At 45.0% G+C, this 23,343-nt stretch overlaps 1 protein-coding gene and 1 pseudogene across 4 annotated transcripts; both read left to right on the top strand.

The window, feature by feature from the left end:
* Window positions 1–9,870: 9,870 nt before the first annotated feature.
* LOC116544420 lies at window positions 9,871–10,458 on the top strand (annotated as a pseudogene).
* A 7,773-nt stretch (window positions 10,459–18,231) lies between these two features.
* On the top strand, window positions 18,232–21,920 carry LOC116544433 (saoe class I histocompatibility antigen, A alpha chain). Of its 4 annotated transcripts, none has more exons than XM_032270821.1 (8): window positions 18,232–18,416; window positions 18,546–18,815; window positions 19,072–19,347; window positions 19,960–20,235; window positions 20,354–20,470; window positions 20,915–20,947; window positions 21,054–21,101; window positions 21,266–21,920. In XM_032270821.1, the coding sequence occupies exons 1-8, from the start codon at window positions 18,353–18,355 to the stop codon at window positions 21,268–21,270; spliced, it is 1,089 nt and encodes a 362-aa protein (XP_032126712.1). In that variant the 5' UTR covers window positions 18,232–18,352; the 3' UTR covers window positions 21,271–21,920. The 4 variants fall into 4 exon arrangements, with proteins under 4 accessions (XP_032126712.1, XP_032126707.1, XP_032126709.1 ...); XM_032270816.1 differs by having other exon boundaries at window positions 18,233–18,416; window positions 20,897–20,947; XM_032270818.1 differs by lacking the exon at window positions 21,054–21,101 and having other exon boundaries at window positions 18,233–18,416.
* Window positions 21,921–23,343: the final 1,423 nt, after the last annotated feature.

The raw sequence follows: 23,343 nt of genomic DNA, 5'->3' as shown, positions 1-23,343 counted from the left end.
ACCTCCCTCTGCCTTGAGGTCGGAGTCCACCGCCTCTAACTGGGAGGAAAAATCTGTCGCGGGACGGGGTCGCCCCGATGTGCACAGAGGCCTGTTCTGCAGCTGGGAACCGAAGGGGACCCTGGGGAGGTCCCGGGTGGGGAAGCGAAAGGGGAGCTGAGTGCCTGTCCTCAGTCCTTCGGCCACACGGGGGCGCTGCCGCTCCCGCTCGGGCCCTGAGGAGCCGCTCGGAAGAGGACCGGGCATTGGTCTACGTGGAGCAGAGACTGTTGATCCGGAAAGGATGCATCAATGAGGTGCGGCTGGGGGTGACCAGGGGGTGGAAAGGCCTTCTGAGAAGTCCTGGACTGCGCGGGGTTCCGGCTCTGCAGAGGAGAGGAGAGGAGAGCTCTGGAGCTGCCTGACTCTGAGGTTTCCCGCGCCTCCTTTCCAACGCTCTCTCCAGCCTTTTGATGGCAACACTGCAGGAAAATGGAAAATTGATCTTTTTCTTCCACTCCTTAATTCTTTACTGAGTGCTGCTTTTAAATAATTGTATTGTAGAAGAGTTTTAAATTTACATAAAAGTTGCCAAGGTAGTACAGAGTTGCCATCCTCTCCACAGTCAGCTTCCCCTGGTGCTAACATCTCGCATTGCTGTGTCCATTTGTCACAGCTAATTAAGCTATTTTGATACCTTATTATTTAATAAACGGGAGACTATTTGGAGTTCATTAGCGTTCCCCTAATGTCCTTTCTGTGTTCCGGGATTCCACCGAGAATATCACATTACGTTTAGTCTCCATGCCTCCTTGCCCTCCTCTGGTGTGTGGCCGTCCCTGAGGTTTTCCTAATTTTTGATGCCCTTCACAATTTGGGGAAATACTGACCACATATATTCTGAAATGTCCCTCAAATTGAATTTAGTTGAGGTTTAGATCATGATTAGACTACAGGTATAGATTTTTTACATGAGGTGAAGTGCTTCTCTCCAAATACCTTGTCAAAGTTATATAATATCAATTTGATGTGCCACTGTTGATGTTGAAGTTGATCACCTGGTATTTTAGCCTCCTGTAGCTGCCACAACAAATTCCGACAAGGTTGGCAACTTAAAACAACAGAAAACTATTCTTTCACGGTTCTGAAGGCACCAACTCCAAAATCAACATGCAGAGCCACATCCCCTGTGAAGGCTCTAGGAGCAGATCCAGTCCTTGCGTCTTCCAGCTCTGGTAGTTGCAGGGCATTCGTCAGCGTTCCTTGGCTTGTAGCCCCATTGCTCCAATCTCTGCCTCCTTCTTCATGTCACCTTCTCCTCTTCTGATTCTCTCTTCTGTGCACCTGTTAGGAAGACACTTGTCATTGGATTTAGAGCCCACCTGGTTCATCCAGGAGGATCTCCTCATTTCAATATCCTCAGCTTCATTACATCTGCAAAGACCCTTTTTCCAAACAACATGACATCACAGCTTCGGGGCACTAGGACATAAACATATTTTTGTGGGGACCACCATTCAACACACTACATCTGTTCCAGAAAGGCAATCCACCAGCGCACCACAGATTGTAATCCTCATTCTCATTCCCAAATAAACTCAGCATATTTTGGACATTTATCTAATATCTTTTTTTTTCAGGCTGAATAATCTGATGTCAGAAGTGCTCCTGAAGAAAGATTTTCTTTGCAGGAGACTAATACTGTATTTGTTGCTTGATTTTTTTCCTCTATTTCTGAGCATGTTTTGAGAGCAAAATTTACTTTCTAAAAAGGTAGGGATGAGTCGATCCCTTGTAAAGCTGTTCGGGCTGTTGTCACCATTCTATAAGACTTCAGTCAAGCCGGGCGCGGTGGCTCAAGCCTGTAATCCCAGCACTTTGGGAGGCCGAGGCGGGTGGATCACGAGGTCAAGAGATCGAGACCATCCTGGTCAACATGGTGAAACCCCGTCTCTACCAAAAATACAAAAAAATTAGCTGGGCATGGTGGCGTGTGCCTGTAATCCCAGCTACTCAGGAGGCTGAGGCAGGAGAATTGCCTGAACCCAGGAGACGGAGGTTGCGGTGAGCCGAGATCGCGCCATTGCACTCCAGCCTGGGTAACAAGAGCGAAACTCCGTCTCAAAAAAAAAAAAAGACTTCAGTCTCCCAAAAGAGAAAATTTTCTGTCATCAGAAAAAACTGGTACATGAATAAATAAGAATATCATTAGGCGGTGTGCCAGTCTCAAGAAAAATCTGGAGAAAATGGTAACAGGATGGACAATTAGAGCACAGGCTGCCCACCAAGCAAAAACAAAAATCCTATGCTAGGGACACTGTTAAAAAACAACTCCCTCCAACCACTACAATTTCCTCATGGGGATTATAGAATTTTTTTTTCTTTTGAGAAATTAATAAGAGGCAGAACGGGATGCCAAAATTCCCAAAACATGCAACCTAGACCATCTTCTAGGACTCCTGTCAGGTATATGTTCAAAAATTGTAGTCGTTGCCTCATGCCTGTAATCGCAGCACCTTGGGAGGCTGAGGTGGAAGGATTGCTTGAGCTCATGAGTTTGAAACCATCCTCGGCAACATAGCAGGAGCTCATCTCTATTTTAAAAAATTAAAATAAAGGCCGGGCACAGTGGCTCAAGCCTGTAATCCCAGCTACTTGGGAGGCTGAGGTGTGAGAATTACTTGAACCTGGAGAGAGAGTTTGCAGTGAGCCAAGAGAGCGCCAGTGTACTCCAGCCTGGGTGTGGGTAACCCCCATACAGGTACTGAGCAAGGAGAGCCAAGCAGAATCCTGGCACCTGAAGAATATCTCAGTCTATAATGTTACTACGCAGTTATTTCCCTTTATACGATCCTCTATATATAATCATATGTTAGCTCATAGAATGAGTGCCTAAAGAATACCTTACCACTCAGTTATTTCCATATATATATAAAACTATACCTTAGTTTATAATCGGAGGAATGCCTAGAGTAGACACAGTTCAGAGCATGAATTAAGGAATAAGCTGCTTATAATCAGAGAAATGTCTAGAGCAGACACAGGGCAGAGCATGACTTAAGGGAAAAACAGTCATACCAGGACAAGAACCCGTGGCCCAGGCACCAGCGTTCAGTATCGTAAAGATACCCACTGTATGGCAGGCTTGGGGCAAGAGCCACTCCTCCTGATAAAGGAGTTGTAGGACCTTGCTCCAGTTCTTGTGGAAGGCTGCCCTCAGTACCTGGGTGACTGTGAACTTTATCAGCTCTTGTTACTGTGCTGCTCAAAAAGCATTCCCCTATAGAACTCATTGGAAGCTGCCAGCAGGTGGCGTAGACCCTGACAGCTCTGTCACTGCTTTGTGACTTAAAGCATCCTCCTATAAATCTTAGTCGCTTGCCCATAGATAGAGGTATTGCACACTGCACCCTCTTCACTGCACACGGCCCACCTCCATGCCTCTGTGACCTAATGGGGGTGGACTCCTTACTGCACATGGCCCTTGCCTCGATGACCTAATGGGGATGGACCCCTTGCTGTGCACTGTCCACCTCCCAGCCTAGGTGACCTAATGTGGGTGAACCCCATGTTTTATTGCTCATGACCCTATCACTATCCTTAAAGACAACTTCACTCACTGCCCTGCCCCCTAACCTATACACAACAAATATGCTTCTGGACATTCGGAGCCTCACCTGATTCCACTTATAGGTGGCATGGCCCCCTGAGCCCAGCTGCATTTTCCTTGTACTTCTGTGTCCTGTCTCTTTATTTCTCGGATGCTGTGCCTCATCACAGCATAAGGGACATCCCACGACCCTGTGGGACATCAGCCCTACACCTGGGTGACAAAGTGAGACTCTGTCTCAAATCTTAACTTTTTCAAATTAAAGAATTACCTGAGATGGGGTAACTTATAAAGAAGCTTAATTGGCTAACAGTTCTGCATGCTTGACCAGGAAGCTGGACATCTGCTCAGCTTCTGATGTGGTTGCAGGAAGCTTACAATCACAGTGGAGGCAAATAAGAGCAGGCATGTCACCTAGTGAAAGCAGGAACAAGGAGCATGTGGGGGCCACACACTTTTAACCAACCAGATCTCATGAGGCTTACTCACTATCTCAAGGACAAAACCAAAGTGCTGATGATAAACCTTTCCTGAGAAATGTGTCCCCACAATCCAATCACCTCCCGCCAAGGCCTACCACCAACACTGGGTGACAATTCAACATGAGATTTGAGTGGGGAAAAATATACAAGCTAATCGCACTCCTTCAATGCTGAATCACATCCCTGCTTTTATACAGGCAAAACCCTCTATTGATACTGGCAAAATGTACACTACACCTCCTATTAGAATCCAGCTTCATCCATCAAGACCTGTGCCTAATATCAAATAATATCCACTAAACCAGATGGCATTATAAGTTATTAAACCTATTATAGAAGAACATAAAAGCCTGATGCCGAGACCAGTCAGCCATAGAGACCCCAACCCAGGCGGCACTGACAGAATTAAGAAACAGACACAGGCCGGGCGCGGTGGCTCACGCCTGTAATCCCAGCACTGTGGGAGGCCGAGGCGGGTGGATCACGAGGTCAAGAGATCGAGACCATCCTGGTCAACATGGTGAAACGCTGTCTCTACTAAAAATACAAAAAATTAGCTGGGCATGGTGGTGCGTGCCTGTAATCCCAGCTACTCAGGAGGCTGAGGCAGGAGAATTGCCTGAACCCAGGAGGCGGAGGTTGCGGTGAGCCGAGATGGCGCCATTGCACTCCAGCCTGGGTAACATGAGTGAAACTCCATCTAAAAAAAAAAAAGAAAAGAAACAGACACAGACAGAAAGTAAAAGTTGGGTTCAGAGTGGGGATTAGGGGTTCCCCAGCATTTCCAGCTGAGCCCAGAGCAGACTCTGACCTACGTATTTATTCTTTACTTTCCAGTGACAAGTTTTACAAGCAGGTGTTCTGTGTTCTTTCATTGGTTAAAGGTAAACTAACCAGGCAGCTGGTGTATATTTACTACAGGTTAGAGACAAGCTAGAAAACACTCTTTAGAGAGAAAAAAGGAAAGAGTTACATATCCTGTGTTCAAAGAACTAATTCATCTGGTGTGAGGCATATTCATATCGGTTACTGTTTTATAAGGCTTTGAGCAGTTTTCCGCTTTGGGGGCAGTTTTCCACTTTTGGGGTGACTAGGTTTTCCTTGCCGCTCTCACAGCAAACAATATGACTTCTCAAACACGTCAGGATTTGCTCTCAGCAGCCCTGTTATACCACATACTCATCCTTGTAATGTCCCAATCTGCCTATTAAAAAAAAACCAAATACCTGTGGGTGGAGTTTTGTTCAGAACTTCTCAGCAGTAAACTACATAGTGATTCTAAGGCATCCAGTGGTTCCAAATCCCCACATTTTATTAAACTCATTACTTATTGATAGCAGGTTTTTCACTGTTGCTAGCCTATGTCATGCATTCTTTAGTAATCCAGTGGATCCAGATTCCTATTTGCTTTTACCTGGGAAAGCCAACAATTTACCTAGACAGTAATGCCCCCATGCTTTCACTGAAAGCCTTTTCTGAGTTTTTCAAATGTTAAGGGAGGACTTGGAGGATATACTTTCTCCTTAAGGTTCCACCTTACTACAATATATAGATGAACTTCTTTGCTCTGCTTCACAGAGAGCCTACAAAAAAGGCACTGTACATCTGTTAAAGCAACTGACTGCAAAACACCATAAATCTGTAAGGAAAAACTGCAGCTAGTAAAAACTCAGGGGAAGTATTTGGGACATGTAACTTCATAAAATCAATTGCACTTAGACCCATACTGGTGTTTTGCAATTCCTTCACGCAAGAACCAAATGCCATAGAAAAACACAGAATATTATAATGTTGTATTTGTGGTGTGTAAACTACTTACATACTAACCAGGAAGACTAAAAAATGAATCTATAAAAAATAATAACTACAATGGCCTTTCAAAACACAGTGCAATAATATATGAATAGAAACAACAAAAAGTTAAGAAGCAGGCAGCACAGTGGCTCACACCCATAATCCCAGCACTTTGGGAGGCTGAGGTGGGCAGATCACCTGAGGTCGGGAGTTCGAGACCAGCCTGAGCAACACAGAGAAACTTCATCTCTACTAAAAATACAAAAATTGGCTGGGCGTGGTGCCACGTGCCTGTAGTCCCAGCTACTCGGGAGGCTAAGGCAGGAGAATCACCTGAAACCGAGAGGCAGAGGTTGCGGTGAGCTGAGATCATGTCACTGCACTCCAGCCTGCTCAACAAGACCAAAACTCAATTTCAAAAAAAAAAAAAAAAAAATGCAGAGGGATGAAGTTAAAGTGTGAAATTTAGGCCAGGTGCAGTGGCTCGTGCCTGTAATCCCAGCACTTTGGGAGGTTAAGGCAGATGGATCACCTGAGGTTTGAGACCAGCCTAGCTAACATGGTGAAATCCCATCTCTACAAAAAATACAAAAGTTAGCAGGATGTGGTGGCACACACCTGTAATCCCAGCTACTTGGGAGGCTGAGACAAGAAAATCGCTTGAACCTGGGAGGTGGAGATTGTAGTGAGTCAAGATTGTGCCACTGCACGCCAGTCTGGGCAGCAAGAGCAAAAGTCTATCTCAAAAAATAAATAAATAAAAATAAAGTGTGAAATTTTTATTATCTTTTCAGTTCTTTGTTTATGCAATCAGTGTTCAGTTTTTAACAGCTTAAAATAATGGTTAAACATATTATTTGCAAGCAGCATGGTAATCTCAAATCATAAAAAACATACAACAGATATACAAAAACATTAAAAGCAAGAATTAAATCATATCACCAGAGAAAATCACCTACACTAAAAGGAAGGCATGAAGGAAAGAAAGAAGAAAAAACAACAACAAAAAACCCTAGAAAATAAATAACAAAATGTCCTTCTTTACAAATAATAACATTGAATGTAAATGGTCTAAACTCTCCAATCAAAAGACAACAAGACTTGATGGATAAAATAAACAAGACCCAATGATCTGTTGCCTACAAGAAATACATTTTGCCTATAAAGACACGCATGGACTGAAAAGAAAGGAATGGAAAAAGATCTTCCATGCCAATGGAAACCAAAAACAAACAGGAGTAGCTACACCTATATCAAACCAAATAGATTTCAAGAGGAAAACTATATGAAGAGACCAAGAAGGTCACGATATAATAATGAAAGGGTTAATTCAGCAAGAGAATATAACAATTGCAAATACTATACACCTGTCTCTTCCTTTCTCCACCATCATGGTATGTGCTTGACTTCACTTCTCCCCATGTCTTCTCACAAGACTTTCAGGATTAAGTAATTCCTGGCCAGGAAACAAAAGCAAAATTGTCCCATTCCCTAGTGGATTTTGATGAAACTGGTAATGAAATCAGGTATAACTCCTAAAGGAGACATTGGAGAAGACCTAGGATGGGTCTGTAAGGAATTGCACGTCAGACGACACACATATTTATGCTGTCTGAAGGTCACAATCACGATACCATATCAAGCTGAAAATGTCACCACTATCTGGAGAGTTGACCAGCATTTCCTCCTTGATCTGTTATGAACTCATTGGTTGACTGGGTTCAGTAATAAATATATGAGACCTGTCATTTCAAAAATAAGAAGAAGAAGAATATGCACCCAACACTGAAGCACCCAGCTACATAAAGCAATTACTGTTAGAGCTAAAGAGAGAGCTAGATCTCAATACAATAATAGCTGGAGACTTTAGCACCACACGCTTTCAGCAATCGACAGATTATTTAGGCAGAAAATTAACAAAAGAAACATTGGACTTATCCACGCTATACGCTAAATGGACCTAATAGATATTTACAAAATGTTTCATCTAATGGATGCAGAATACACAGCTCCCAACTACTCGGGAGGCTGAGACAGAAGAATTGCTTGTACCTGTGAGGCAGAGGTTGCAGGGTGTTGAGATCATGCCACTGCGCTCCAGCCTGGGCAACAGAGCAAGACTCAGTCTCAAAAAAAAAAAAAAAAAAAAAGGTTGAGTTTTAGCAAGACTCACCACCATGGGCTAAAAGGCTCCAGAACTCTAGAGCTCTAAATAAACTTGAGACGGATTGCGGTGGCTCACGCTTGTAATCCCAGCACTTTGGGAGGCCAAGGTGGGCAGATCATGAAGTCAAGAGATCACGACAATCCTGGCCAACATTATGAAATCCCATCTGTATAAAAATAAAAAATACTTAGCCGGGCGTGGTGGCTCAAGCCTGTAATCCCAGCACTTTGGGAGGCCGAGGCGGGTGCATCACGAGGTCAAGAGATCAAGACCATCCTGGTCAACATGGTGAAACCCCATCTCTACTAAAAATACAAAAAATTAGCTGGGCATGGTGGTGCGTGCCTGTAATCCCAGCTACTCAGGAGGTTGAGGCAGGAGAATTGCCTGAACCCAGGAGGCGGAGTTTGCGGTGAGCCAGGATCGCGCCATTGCACTCCAGGCTGGGTAACAAGAGCAAAAGTGCGTCTCAAAAAAAAAAAAAAAAAAAAAAAAGAAGAAACTTTTTAGTAATAGTGAGCTTGAAGACAGGCTGTTTGAAATTACAGAGGACACAAAAAAGAATGAAGCAGGCCTACAAGATCTAGAAAATAGCCTCAAAAGGGAAAATCTAAGAATTACTGGCCTTAATGGGGAGGTAGAGAAAGAGATGGGGTAGAAAGTTTATTCAAAGGGATAATAAGAGAGAACTTCCCAAACCTAGAGAAAGACAAGTATCCAAGTAAAAGGTTACATAACACCAAGCCAATTTAACCCAAGGAAGACTACTTCAAGGCATTTAATAATCAGACTCCCAAAGGTCAAAGATAAATACAAGATCCTAAAAGCAGCAAGAGAAAAAAAAACAGATAGCATACCATAGAGCTCAAATACATCTGGCAACAGACTCTTCAGTGGAAACTTCATAGATCAGGAGAGAGTAGCGTGACATATGTAAAGTTCCGAAGGAAGAAAACTTTTACCCTGCAGTAGTATATCCAATGAAAATATCCTTCAAACAGGTAGGAGAAAAAGGCTTTTCTACACAAACAAAAGCTGAAGGATGTCATCAACACCAGACCTGTCTTACAAGAAATGCTAAAGGGAGTATTCAATCAGAAAGAAAAAGGTGTTAATGAGGAATGAGAAATCATCAGAAGTACAAAACTCACTGGTAATAGTAAGTACACAGAAAAAAACAGAATATTATAACATGGGAACTGTGGTGTATAAATTTCAAGTAGAAAGACTAAAAGATGAACCAATAAAAAAATAACTGCAACGGATTTTTAAGACATGGATTTTACAATAAGATATAAATAGAAACAACAAAAGCTAAAAAGCTGCAGATGACGGTAAGGTATAGGGTTTTTAAATTAGTTTTCTTTTTGCTTGTTTGTTTAGGCAAACAGTGTTAAGTTGTTATTAACTTAAAATAATGGGTTGTAAGATATTATTTGCAAGCTTAATGGTAACCTCAAATCGAAAAACATACAATGGATAACCAAAAACAAAAAGCAAGAAATTAAATCATATCACTAGAGAAAATCACCTTCACTAAAAAGAAGACATGAAGAAAAGAAAGAAGGAAGAAAAGACTACAAAACATCTAGAAAACAAATAATAAAATGTCCTTGCTTATCAATAATAACATTGAATGTTCACAGACTAAACTCTCCAATCAAATTATCTATTCAGTAATAGATAAAATAAACAGGACCCAATGATCTCTTGCCTATAAGAAACACATGTTGCTTATAAAGAAATACTTCGGGCAGTTTGAATCACAGAGGAGTAGGTGGCGGGATCTCGCCGTGGGTCTAATCAGCTCTTTCTCTGCGATGCTTGCTTAAGCTTCAGCAGAATTCGAAATGGCTGGCGGTAAGGCTGGGAAGGACCCCGGAAAGGCCAACACAAAGGCGATTTCCCACTCGCAGACAGCCGGCTTGCAGTTCCCAGTGGGCTGTATTCATGGACACCTGAAACCTAGGACGACAGTCACGGACGTGTGGGCACGACTGCCACTTTGTACAGCGCAGCCATCCTGGAGTACCTCACCGCAGAGATGCGGGAACTGGCAGGAAATGCATCAAAAGACTTAAAGGTAAAGCATGTTACCCCTCGTCACTTACAACTTGCTATCTGTGGAGATGAAGAGCTGGATTCTCTCATCAAGGCTACAATTGCTGGTGGTTATGTCATTCCACACACTCTCAAATCTCTGATTGGGAAGAAAAGAAAACAGAAGACTGTCTAACGGATGCCTGGATTCCTTGTTATCTCAGGACTCTAAATACTCTAACAGCTGTCCAGTGTTGGTGGTTCCAGTGGACTGTATCTCTGAAAAACACAATTTTGCCTTTTGTAACTCTATTTGAGCAAGTTGGAAGTTTAATTAGCTTTCCAACCAACCAAATTTCTGCATTGGAGTCTTAACCATATTTAAGTGTTACAAAGAAGCTATTGATTCTGAAGTAGTGGGTTTTGACTGAGTTGACTGTTTTGGATTTTAATTGTGATGCAAAACTTATAGTAACAACCATTTGGTTTTGTACAGACATTATTTCCACTCTGGTGGATAAGCTCAATAAAGGTCATATCCAAAAAAAGAAAAAAAAAGAAACACATAGACTGAAAATAAAGGAATGGAAAAGATATTCAATGCCAATGGAAACCAAAAAGAGAAGGCATAACTACTCCTATATCAAACAAACTGGATTTCTTTCTTTTTTTTTTGAGACAGAGTTTCACTCATGTTACCCAGGCTGGAGTGCAATGGCGCGATCTCGGCTCACCGCAACCTCCGCCTCCTGGGTTCCGGCAATTCTCCTGCCTCAGCCTCCTGAGTAGCTGGGATTACAGGCACGTGCCACCATGCCCAGCTAATTTTTTGTATTTTTGGTAGAGACGGGGTTTCACCATGTTGACCAGGATGGTCTCGATCTCTTGACCTCGTGATCCACCCGCCTCGGCCTCCCAAAGTGCTGGGATTACAGGCTTGAGCCACCGCGCCCGGCTTACAAACTGGATTTCAAGACAACAGACACGTAGTATTGAAAGTCCTAGCTAGAGGAATCAGACAAGAGAAAGAAATAGAAGTCAAATTATCCTTGTCTGCAGATGATATAATCTTTCATTTGGAAAGATCTAAAGACTCCACCAAAAACCTGTTAGAACTAATAAACAAATTCAGTCAAGTTGCAGGTTACATATCAACATTAAAAATTACTAGTGGGCTGAGCATGGTGGCTCACACTTATAATTCCAGCACTTTGGGAAACCAAGGCAGGCAGATCGTTTGAGGCCAGGTGTTCAAGACCAGCCTAGCCAATGTGGTAAAACCTGTGTATGCTAAAAATACAAAAAATTTGCCAGGCCTGGCTGTGGGTCCCTCTAATCACAGCTACTTGGGAAGCTGAGGAACAAGAATTGCCTAAACATGGGAGGCAGATATTGCAGTGAACTGAGGTCATGCCTCTGCATTTCAGCCTGGGTGACACAGTGAGACTCTGCCTCAAAAAAAAAAAAAAAAAAAATTAGTAGCAGCCAGGCCCAGTGGCTCATGCCAGTAATCTTGGCACTTTAGGAGACCAGGGCAGGAGGATCACTTGAGTCTAAGAGTTCAAGACCAGCCTAAGCAACGCAGGGAGAACCCCATCTGTCCAAAAAAAATTTTTAATAACTTAGTATGGTGTCATCTGACGTTGGTCTCAACTACTTGGCAGGCTGAAGTGGTAGGCTGAGGACCCAGTGAGCTATAATCACACCACTGCATTAGTCATTAGTACAAGGTCCATTCAATGGGCAAGATAGACCAACCTATTTTAATGTAACAGAATACAAATATTCAACAATACGGATTCAGGTTGTATCTAACCTCTAAGAAATTACCACTTGCTAGGACTTCCAGTATTATGTTGAATGGAAGTGGTGAAAGTGGGCAACCTTGTGTTATTCCAGTTCTCAGGGAAATGTTTTCAACTTTCTCCCATTCAGTATAACGTTGGCTGTAGTTTTGTCATAGATGGCTTTCTATATCAATTTTGCTGAGGGTTTTAATCATAAAGGGATGCTGGATTGTGTCAAATGATTTTTCTGCATCTATTGAAATGCTTGTATGATTTTTGTTTTTAAAATGTTTATGTGGTGTATCACATTTATAGACTTGTGGGGTTTTTTTGTTGTTGTTGTTTTTTAGTAGAGATGGGGTTTCACCATGTTGGCCAGGCTGGTCTTGAGCTCCTGACCTCAAGTGGTCCACCCGTCTCAGCCTCACAAAGTGCTGGGATTACACGTGTGAGCCACCATGACCAGGCTTACTTGTGTATGTTAAACCATCCCTGCATCCCTGGTTTGAAACCCACTTAATCATGGTAGATTATCTTTTAAATATGCTGTTGGATTCAGTTAGCTAGTATTTTGTTGCAGAGTTTTGCATCTATGCTCATCAGGGATATTGACCTAGACAGAGCAATCAGACAAGAGAAAGAAATAAAGGGCATCCAAATCGGTAAAGGGGAAGTCAAATTGTCACTGTTTGCTGATGATATGATTATGTATCTAGAAAACCCTAAAGACTCATCCAAAAAACTCCTAGATTTGACAAATGGATTCAGTAAAGTTTCAGGGTGCAAAAAGCAATGCAGAAAAATCAGTAACACCAACAGCGACCAAGCTGAGAATCAAATCAAGAACTCAATCCCTAATACAGCAGCTGCAAAAACAAAATACATAGAATATACCTAACCAAGGACATGAAAGGCCTCTACAAGAAAAATTACAAAATGCTGCTGAAAGAAATCATAGATGACAACAAACAAATGGAAACACATCTTGTTTTCATGGATGGGTAGAATCAATATTGTGAAAATGACAATACTGCCAAAAGTAGTCTACAAATTCAATGCATTTCCCACCAAAATAACATCATCATTCTTCACAGAACTAGAAAACACAATCCTAAAATGCATATGGAACCAAAAAAGAGCCTGCATACCCAAAGCAAGATTAACCAATAAAGAAATCTAGAGGCATCACATTACCTGACTTCAAACTATACTATCAGGCTATAGTCACCAAAACAGCATGGTACTGGTATAAAAGTAGGCACATAGACGAATGGAATAGAATGGAGAACCCAAAAATGAAGTCAAATACTTACAGCCAACTGATGTTTAACAAAACAAAACAAAAAACATAAAGTAAGGAAAGGATACTCTATTCAACAAATGGCGTTGTGATAATTGGCAGGCCACATGTAGAAGAATGAAACCATCCTTATCTCTCACCTTATGTAGAAATCAACTCACAATGGATCAGACTTAAATCTAAGACCTGATACCATAAAAATTCTACAATATAATATCAGAAAAAAACTCTGCTAGACATTGGCTTAGGCAAAGTGTTCATGACCAACAACCCAAAAGCAAATGCAAAAAAACAAAGATAAACAGATGGGACTTAATCAAACTAAGCATTTGCACAGCAAAAGAAATAATTAGCAGAGTAAACAGACGCTCTACAGAGAGGGGGAAAAATATTAATAAACTATGAATCTGACAAAGAACTAACATCCAGAATCTACAAGGAATACAAACAAATCAGCAAGAAAAAACAAATAATCCCATCAAAAAGTACACTAAGGACATGAATAGATAATCCTCAAAAAATATATGCAAACGGGCCGGGCATGGTGGCTCACGCCTGTAATCCAAGCACTTTGGAGGCCAAGGCGGTTGGATCACCTGAGGCAGGGAGTTCAAGATCAGCCTGATCAACATGGTGAAACCCTGACTTTAAAAAAAAAAAAAAATATATATATATATATATATACACACACACACACACACACAAATGGCCAAAACACATGAAAAATTGCTCAATATCACGAATTATCAGGGAAATGTAAGTCAAAGCCCCAATGTCATACTACTTTCCTCTTGCAAGAATGGCCATAAAAAAAAAAAAGGAAAATATATGTTGGCATGAATGTGGTGAAAATGGAGCACTTTTACTCTGCTGGTAGGAATCTAAACTAGTACAACCACTACAGAAAACAGTATGGTGATTCCTTAAAGAACTAAAACTAGATCTACCATTTGATCCAGCAATCCCACTACTGGATATCTACCCAGAGGAAAAGGAAACATTATAGGAAAAGATACTTGAACATGCACGTTTATAGCAGCACAATTGGCAAATGAAAAAATATGAAACCAGCCCAAATACCCATCAATCAATGAGTGGATGAAGAAAATGTGATGCTTATATATATATATGCAAAATATATGTGTTTTATATATATATATGCAAGATATATATGCTACACACACACATACACACATACACACGGAATACTGCTCAGCCATAAAAAAAAAAAAAAATGAAAGAATGGCATTTGAAGCAACCTGGATGGAGTTGGAGGCCATTATTCTAAGTGAATTAACTCAGGAATGGAGAACCAGCCGTTGTATGTTCTGACTTATAAGTGGGAGCTAAGCTATGAGAACACAAAGGCATGAGAATCACACAATGGACTTTGGGAACTCCCAGGGGAAGGGTGAGAGGGAGGTGAGGGAGAAAAGACTACACATTGTGTACAGTGTACACTAGTCGGGAGCTGGGTGCACCAAAATCTCAGAAATCACCAATAAAGAACTTATTCATGTAACCACACACCACCTGTTCCCTAAAAACTATTGAAATTTCGAAATTTTTTAAATAAAATTTTAATAAGCAAAAAAATGGATTATTTGCTTTAAAAAAAGAAATTACCACTTGTATAATTTTTGTGTAATGTGAAAGATGACTATCCATAATTACATGTAAAGCTGTTAAAAATAATCCATCCAGTCCAGGCATGGAAGCTCATACAAGTCGTTCCAGCTACTGGGAAGGCTGAGGTGAGAGAATCCCTTGAGCCCAGGAGTTCGAGGCTGCAGTGAGCTATGATGCTACTGCTGCACTCCAGCCTGGGTGACACAGTGAGACCCTGTCTCTAAACAACAGCAATAATAATCCTTCCCTTTTCAACTCAATATTCGTGTAAGGCTAGATTTTTTTTTTTTTAATATACACTTAAATCAAACTCAGATAATGACTGGGATGCAGCTGGAGGCCATAATCCTGAGTGAATTAATGCAGGAACAGAAAACCAAATACTCCATCTTCTCACTTATGTTTGGAAGCAAAACACTGCACACATGGACATAAACATGGCAACAACAAAGTGAAGAGTGTGGGGACTTGGACTGAAAAACTACCTACGAGTACTGTGCTCACTACCTGAGTGACAGGATCCATGCCCCAAACCTCAGCATCGGACAACATACCGACGCAGCAAACCTGCACATGTACCCCCGTATCTAAAATAAAAGTTGAAATTTTAAAAATAAGTAAATAAGAGAATGTATGCTATGAGACAAGGACACTTGCAAAATTTTGCAAGAATGACACTTACAAAAATGTAAAATAATCACTCTTCTTGTTACCAAAAATCTTGGCAGCTGCAGAAGGTGGGATCTTTCCTCCTTGGGAGTCTCAGAGCCAATACAGGAAACCGAAAGTGAGCCTCAGGCACAGCAAGCTTTATTCCTTCACAGGACTTGGAAAGGCGGGAACAGCTCTCCCAAATCAGCTTGTTGGCTAGTGAGGGGTGAGGGGCTAAAACGTAGGACGGCTCCAATGGAGGGGTTGGGTATTAAAAGTGAGGGGAGGAATATTCATAAAGTTTTACAGGAAAAAAAGCGGTGAACTTCTCCAACCCGGTAATGCCGCTTTCCTTTCGGTCCGTTTTGGACTTCTAGTCATTGTCATGGAGATTGTCAACTGTCCTGGCACTGATGGGAGTGCCATTTAGCCTGGAAACGGGATTATAATGAAGTGTGAGGTCTTTTTGAAGTCATCTGGCCGACTATCTTGGCCGTAACAAAGGCAACTTCTTGAAGCAGATTCTGTTTGTTTTTGTTTGTTTGTTTGTTTGTTCTCCACCCCCCCCGCAGCGGAGTCTCACTGGGTCCCGCAGGCGAGAGGGCAGTGGCGCGATCCCGGCTCACTGCAACCATTGCCCCCTGGGTTCAAGCAATTCTCCTGCCTCAGCCTCTGGAGTAGCTGGGATTACAGGAATGTGCCACCACGCCTGGCTAATTTTTGTATTGTTAGTAGAGACGGGGTTTCACCTTGTTGTCCAGGCTGGTCTTGAACTGCTGACCTTGTGATCCGCTCGCCTCGCCCTCCCAAACTGCTGCGATTACAGGCGAGCCACCGTGCCCAGCTTGTTTATTTTGCAAAAACTAAAAATGATTTGTTTTCATTTAAAAAATATTACTTCTTGGCCGGGTGTGGCGGCTCACACCTGTAATCCAAGCACGTTGGAGGCCAAGGCGGGTGGATCACCTGAGGTCGCGAGTTCAAGACCAGCCTGACCAACATGGTGAAACCCCGTCTTTATAAAAAAAAAAAAAATTATTATTGTCCGGGTGCGGTGGCTTACGCCTGTAATCCCAGCATTTTGGGAGGCAGAGGCGGGTGGATCACTTGAGGTCAGGAATTCGAGATCAGCCTGGCCAACATGGTGAAACCCCGTCTCTAAAAAAAAAAAAAATATGGCCGGGCGCGGTGGCTGAAGCCTGTAATCCCAGCACTTTGGGAGGCCGAGGCAGGTGGATCATGAGGTCAAGAGATCGAGACCATCCTGGTCAACATGGTGAAACCCCGTCTCTACTAAATGTACAAAAAATTAGCTGGGCATGGTGGCGCGTGCCTGTAATCCCAGCTACTCAGGAGGCTGAGGCAGGAGAATTGCCTGAGCCCAGGAGGCAGAGGTTGCGGTGAGCCGAGATCGCGCCATTGCACTCCAGCCTGGGTAACAACAGTGAAACTCCGTCTCAAAACATAAACCCATTACATGATAAAAGTATATATATATATATATATATATATGTATATAATTTCTATTATCATGTAATGGGTTAATGTTATCTTAAATGAATTAATATTTTTAACATTCTGTTTTAATTTATATATGATAAATATCGATATAATCCACAGAAACAAATTTTGCTTGGGTCCTTACTACTTTCTAAGAGTGTACAGAGATACTGAAACCTAAAAACTTAACCGCTGATTGCTGCACGCGGTGGTTCACGTCTGTAATCCCAGCACTTTGGGATTTAAAAAACAGTATATAACAACGCAGGCTCACGCCTGGAAACACAGCACTTTGGGAGGCCTAGGCGGGAGGATCGCTTGAGCCCAGGTGTTTGAGACCAGCCTGGGCAACATGGAGGAACCCATATCTACAAAATACAAAAAAAAAAAAAAAAAAAAAAAAAAAATTGCCTGGTGTGGGTGCACGCATCTGTAGTCCCAGCTACTCTGGAGTCTGAAATGGAAGGATCCTTTCAGCTTCAGAGATCGAGGCTGCAGTGAGCCGTAATCGCGCCACTGCACTCCAGCCTGGATGACAGAGTGGGAACCTGTCTCCCAAAAAAAGGCCGGGTGCGGTGGCTCACGCCTGTAATCCCAGCACTTTGGAAGGCAGAGGCGGACGGATCACCTGAGGTCAAGAGTTTGAGACCGGCCTGACCAACATGGAGAAACCCCGTCTCTACTATAAATACAAAAAATTAGCCTAGCATGGTGGTGTATGTCTGTAATCCCAGCTACTCGGGAGGCTGAGGCAGGAGAATCGCTTGAACCCAGGAGGCGTAGTTTGCGGTGAGCCGAGATTGCGCCATTGCAGTCCAGCCTGGGCGACAAGACCTAAACTCTGTCTCAAAAAAAAAAAAGCCACACACACACAAAAAAAACCCAAGACGTGGTGCGGTGGCTCATGCGGGTAACCTAGTACTTTGAGAGGCCGAGACGGGAGGATCGCTTGAGGCCAAAAGTTCGAGACCAGCCAGCTAACAGAACGAGACACCTCCCAACACACACATCCGACTACACACACACACACACACACACACACACACACACCCCAACAACAACAGCAACAACGAAAAAAAACTACTGATAGCGTCACAAAGACCGCGCTTGGGTCAGGAGGACAGGGAGCAGAACAGTGTTCCAGGTCCCCAGGCGTGGTTCTCAGGGTCTCAGGCCCCAGGGGTTGAGTCTGGGGACTTATGGAGGCGCAGCGCTGGGACTTCCGCACTCCGCAGTTTCTCTTCTTCTCAGAACCTGGTCGGGTCCTTCTTCTTGGACACTCATGACGCAGACTCAATTCTCATTCCCATTGGGTGTCGGGTTTCTAGAGAAGCCAATCACCGACCACGATTCCCGACTATAAAGTCCCCACACTCCCTCGACTGGTTTTCCGCAGACACAGGGGATGGCGTCATGTCGCCCCGAAGCCTCCTCCTGCTGCTCTCTGGAGCCCTGGCCCTGACCGAGACCTGGGCGGGCGAGTGCCGGGTGGGGAGGAAAACGGCCTCTGCGGGGAGGAGCGAGGGGCCCGCCCGGCGGGGGCGCAGGACCCGAGGAGCCGCGCCGGGAGGAGGGTCGGCGGATCTCAGCCCACCCTCGCCCCCAGGCTCCCACTCCATGAGGTATTTCCACACCTCCGTGTCCCGGCCCGGCCGCGGGGAGCCCCGCTTCATCTCCGTGGGCTACGTGGACGACACGCAGTTCGTGCGGTTCGACAGCGACGCCGCGATTCCGAGGATGGAGCCGCGGGCGCAGTGGATGCAGAAGGAGGGGCCGGAGTATTGGGACCGGGAGACACGGAGCGCCAGGGACATCGCAGAGAGTTTCCGAGTGAACCTGCGGACCCTGCTCCGCTACTACAACCAGAGCGAGGCCGGTGAGTGACCCTGGCCCGGGGCGCAGGTCACGACTCCTTCCCATCACCCTCGGACGGCCCGGGTCACCCCGAGTCTCCGGGTCCGAGGTCCACCCGGAGTCTGTGGGACTCCCACAGACCCTCGACCTGGGCGAGCCCCGGACGCGTTTACCAGGTTTCATTGTCAGTTTAGGCTAAAATCCCGGCGGGTTGGCGGGGCGAGGCGAGGGTGGGGGCGGGGCTCGGTGGGCGGGGCTGACCGCAGGGGCGGGGCCAGGATCTCACACCCTCCAGTGGATGCATGGCTGCGACGTTGGGCCCAAGGGCCGCTTCCTCCGCGGGTATGAACAGCTCGCCTACGACGGCAACGATTACCTCACCTTGAACGAGGACCTGCGTTCCTGGACCGCGGCGGACACCGCGGCTCAGATCTCCAAGCGCAAGTCAGAGGAGGCCGGTGAGGTGGAGTACCAAAGAGCCTACCTGGAGGACACGTGCGTGGAGTGGCTTCTCAGACACCTGGAGAACGGGAAGGAGACGTTGCAGCGCGCTGGTAAGAGGGGCCACAGGGCAACGCTCCCTTCTCCTTCTTGGGCTGAGACTGTGCCCACAGCTGACAGACCTCAAAGAGTAGAAGAAACAGGGATGGAAGCCAGAATACCCCTTGTTCCTTCAATCAGGAGAGGGAGCTGTCACCCTGGGTACAGGAGATCTTGTACCAAAGAGTGACTCTTAAAGTGCCAGCCCCTCTCAGTGGCAATTAAGGACTCTAATGTCGGAGATTCCATCCTTCAAATGAACTGATCAGCTGTTCTCTTTGACTCCCAGTGTTAGGGATCTTGGGGGACTTTCTCTCCTGCCTGGTTCTCAGCCCCACACCAAGTGTCTTTGCAGGTCTGACACTAGCTTTTCTCAATCATTCAGCATCCACTCAGGCCAGAACCAGAAATCCCTTTTCACTTTCTATCCTGGGCTATCTCACCCCAATTCTAGAACTTTCCAAGGAATAAGAGGCTATCCCAGACCCCTAAGTCCAGGCTGGTGTCTAGGTTTTGTGCTCTCCTACTCTAATTGTCCTCTTCGTTCTCAAGATGGCTACAAAGGCACTGCTGGACTGTCCCATGAGAGATGCAAAGTGCCTGAATTTTCTGACTCTTCCCCTCAGATCCCCCAAAGGCACATGTGACCCACCACCCCTTCTCTGACCATGAGGCCACCCTGATGTGCTGGGCCCTGGGCTTCTACCCTGCGGAGATCACACTGACCTGGCAGCGGGATGGGGAGGACCAGACCCAGGACATGGAGCTTGTGGAGACCAGGCCTGCAGGAGACGGAACCTTCCAGAAGTGGGCAGCTGTGGTGGTGTCTTCTGGAGAGGAGCAGAGATATACGTGCCATGTGCAGCATGAGGGGCTGCCAGAGCCCCTCACCCTGAGATGGGGTAAGGAGGGCATGGGCGATCACATCTCAGGGACAGCAGGAGCTCTTCTTGAGCCCTTTATTAGAGTTGGGGCTGGGGCCTGGGGGTCAGGGACCCTCACCTTCCCATTTTCTCCCAGAGCCGTCTTCCCAGCCCACCATCCCCATCGTGGGCATCGTTGCTGCCCTGGCTGTCCTTGGAACTGTGGTCACTGGAGCTGTGGTTGCTGCTGTGATGTGGAGGAAGAAGAGCTCAGGTGAGGAAGGGGTTAGGAGTGTGATCTCAGTTTTCTTGTCCCACTAGGGATTTCAAGCCCCAGGTAAAAGTGTGCCCTGCTTAGTTACTGGGAAGCACCATCCACACACGTGGGCCTACTCAGCATGGGCCCTGTGTGCCAGCACTTACTCTTTTATAAAGGACCTATGACATAGAGGGACAGATGTATCACCTTGATGATTGTGGTGATGGGGACCTGATCCCAGCAGTCACAGGTCACAAGGGAAGGTCCCTACTGAGGACAGACCTCAGGAGGGCAGTTGGTCCAGGACCCACATCTGCTTTCCTGATGTTTCCTGATCCTGCCCTGGGTCTTCAGTCACAGTTCTGGAAACTTCTCTGGGGTCTGAGACTAGGGGGTTCCTCTAGGATCTTGTAGCTCTGCCTTCTCCTTGTCCCCTCACAGGACATTTTCTTCCCACAGATGGAAAAGGAGGGAGCTACTCTCAGGCTGCATGTAAGTGGTGGGGGTAGGAGTGTGGAGGAGCTCACCCACCCCATAATTCCTCCTGTCTCACATCTCCTGCGGGCTCTGACTGGGTCCTGTTTCTGTTCTACCCCAGGCAATGACAGTGCCCAGGGCTCTGATGTGTCTCTCGTGGCTTGTAAAGGTGAGACCCTGGGGGTCTGAAGTAGGTGGGGGGTGAGGCAGAGGGTCGGGACTGGGTTACCGGGGTTTTCTTATTCGGAACTTTTGAGTGTGTGGTGAGCTGTTCAGAGTGCCATCACTTACTGTGACTGATCTGAATTTGTTCATGACTATTTTCTTCTGTAGACTGAGACAGCTACTTTGTGAGGGACAAAAATAAGGATTCCTCCATGCCTCCCCTTTATGATCCCAGGAGACTCTGCCTTCTCTTTCTGCAAAGGCATCTGAATGTACCTGTGTATATTAGCATAATAAGAGGAGGTGGAGACACAGCGCACCCCGATGCCCACCATGATCCTTTCCTCACACTGACATGTCTTCCTTCCACATGAGCGATGACAAGTGGAAATGCGTGGTGCAGCTACCACAGAGAGCCGCCACCAGGGAAATGTCTAGTGTAGCCATGGAAGCCAGGCCACTGGACAGAGTGCCTTGTGGAGTGGTGGGAGCAGGACCCCAGAACTGTGGAGTCAGTAGCAACATGCAGTGCCCACTTGGGAAAGCTTCAGGCTCCAGCCTCCAACACACACTGGTAGCCACATGGGCTGCCCCCAGCAAAGCCACAGACCCAGGGCTACCTGAGGCGGTGGGGGCCCAATCCCTGCTCCAGTGTGTCCATGAGGCAGCAGTCACAGCAGATTATTCTCCTCTTCCTGTGAATTTTTACTTTGCCATTTCTTCCTGTGTGACCTACGTGGTGGGGCTTCACCTGTCTGAGCTCCAGTTTCTCAATTTGTATGTGACATCGTTTACCTGGGAGGGTTATTACAAAGCTAATATAGCCGGGCACGGTGGCTCAAGCCTGTAATCCCAGCACTTTGGGAGGCCGAGGCGGGTGGATCACAAGGTCAAGAGATCGAGACCATCCTGGTCAACATGGTGAAACCCCGTCTCTACTAAAAATACAAAAAATTAGCTGGGCATGTTGGTGTGTGTCTGTAATCCCAGCTACTCAGGAGGCTGAGGCAGGAGAATTGCCTGAACCCAGGAGGTGGAGGTTGCAGTGAGCCGAGATCGCGCCATTGCACTCCAACCTGGGTAACATGAGTGAAACTCCGTCTCAAAAAAAAAAAAAAAAGCTAATATAAAGTACCTGTGCTGTGGTTTGAATGTTTCCTCCAAAGAGCATGTGTTGGGAAAACTGAATCCTCAGTGCAAAATATCGGGAGGTGAAGGCTAATGGCTGGCCACGGGGGTTATGAATGGATTCATACTGATTACAAAAGGGCTTGAGGTTGAGGCAAGTTCAACCTCTTGCCCTCACCCACCCGCTTGCCTCCACCAAGAGATGATACACAAAAACACCCTCACCATATGCCAGGATCTTGATATTAGACATTTTACCCTCCAGAACCATGAAATAAATTGCTTTGCTTTAAAGATTACTCAATCTGTGCTATTCTATTACAACAACACAAAATGGGCAACCTGATAGTTAGGTTTCAGTTAGTGGTAGATATTTTTATTTCAGGCATTCCTGCTAGAGTATTAGTTTCTTTGTAAGCCCAGAATCTTTGCATTTTAGCAACAAAGAAGTCTTAATGGAAAGAAAATCAATGTATAGATGTGATGGAAATTTGAACTCATGCTAGTGTTTAAAAAATTGAAGGAGAACTGTTGCTCCTCATTACTGTCCCAGGTGAACTGGGTGAACTGTTTCCTTCTCTACTTGCTCTGCCCATTTCTACTTCCGCCATATTGGCGTTCTATGTTTGCCTTACCTCAAAGGTCGGCTTTCCTCAGTTTTAGATCTTAAATCTTTTTAAGCCAAAACTCCAAGGCATTTTAACAAATATTTATTGAACCCTTCCTGTGTTCAAAGAACATTGTGAGGTCCAGGGTGGGACTAGGGGCTGAGAATGGTTCCTGTGCTGACAGAACCTAAGATTTAGTAACAGTGAAAAAAACAGACTTTCAGATAAATATTGTGGTTTGGAACGAAAGGTACAAAATGCTGAAAGTCAGAGAGGAAACTTTTCTAGGACAGTGGTTCCCAACGTTTTAGGCACCAGGGACCAGTTTCATAAAAGAGAGTTTTTCCACAGACAAGTTGGGAGGGATGTTTTCAGGATGATTCAAGCGCATTATATTTATTGTGGACTTTATTTCTATTATTACACTGTAATGTACAATGAAATAATTATACAACTCACCATAATGTAGAATCAGTAGGAATCCTGAACTTGTTTTCCTGCAACTAGACA

Source organism: Sapajus apella, unplaced genomic scaffold (assembly GCF_009761245.1).
Source record: "Sapajus apella isolate SASKATOON/1434 unplaced genomic scaffold, GSC_monkey_1.0 scaffold216, whole genome shotgun sequence".
NCBI lineage: Eukaryota > Metazoa > Chordata > Mammalia > Primates > Cebidae > Sapajus > Sapajus apella.
The sequence above is the reverse complement of the archived record's forward strand: the minus strand, read 5'-3'. Positions and strand labels throughout refer to the sequence as shown.

Bases quoted from the DNA above. Each gene is read 5' to 3' on its own strand.
- LOC116544433 (XM_032270816.1), top strand. From the start codon at position 18,353: ATGTCGCCCCGAAGCCTCCTCCTGCTGCTCTCTGGAGCCCTGGCCCTG. The intron at 18,417-18,545 runs GCGAGTGCCGGG...CCTCGCCCCCAG, and splicing joins CCTGACCGAGACCTGGGCGG to GCTCCCACTCCATGAGGTAT. The intron at 19,348-19,959 runs GTAAGAGGGGCC...TCTTCCCCTCAG, and splicing joins GGAGACGTTGCAGCGCGCTG to ATCCCCCAAAGGCACATGTG.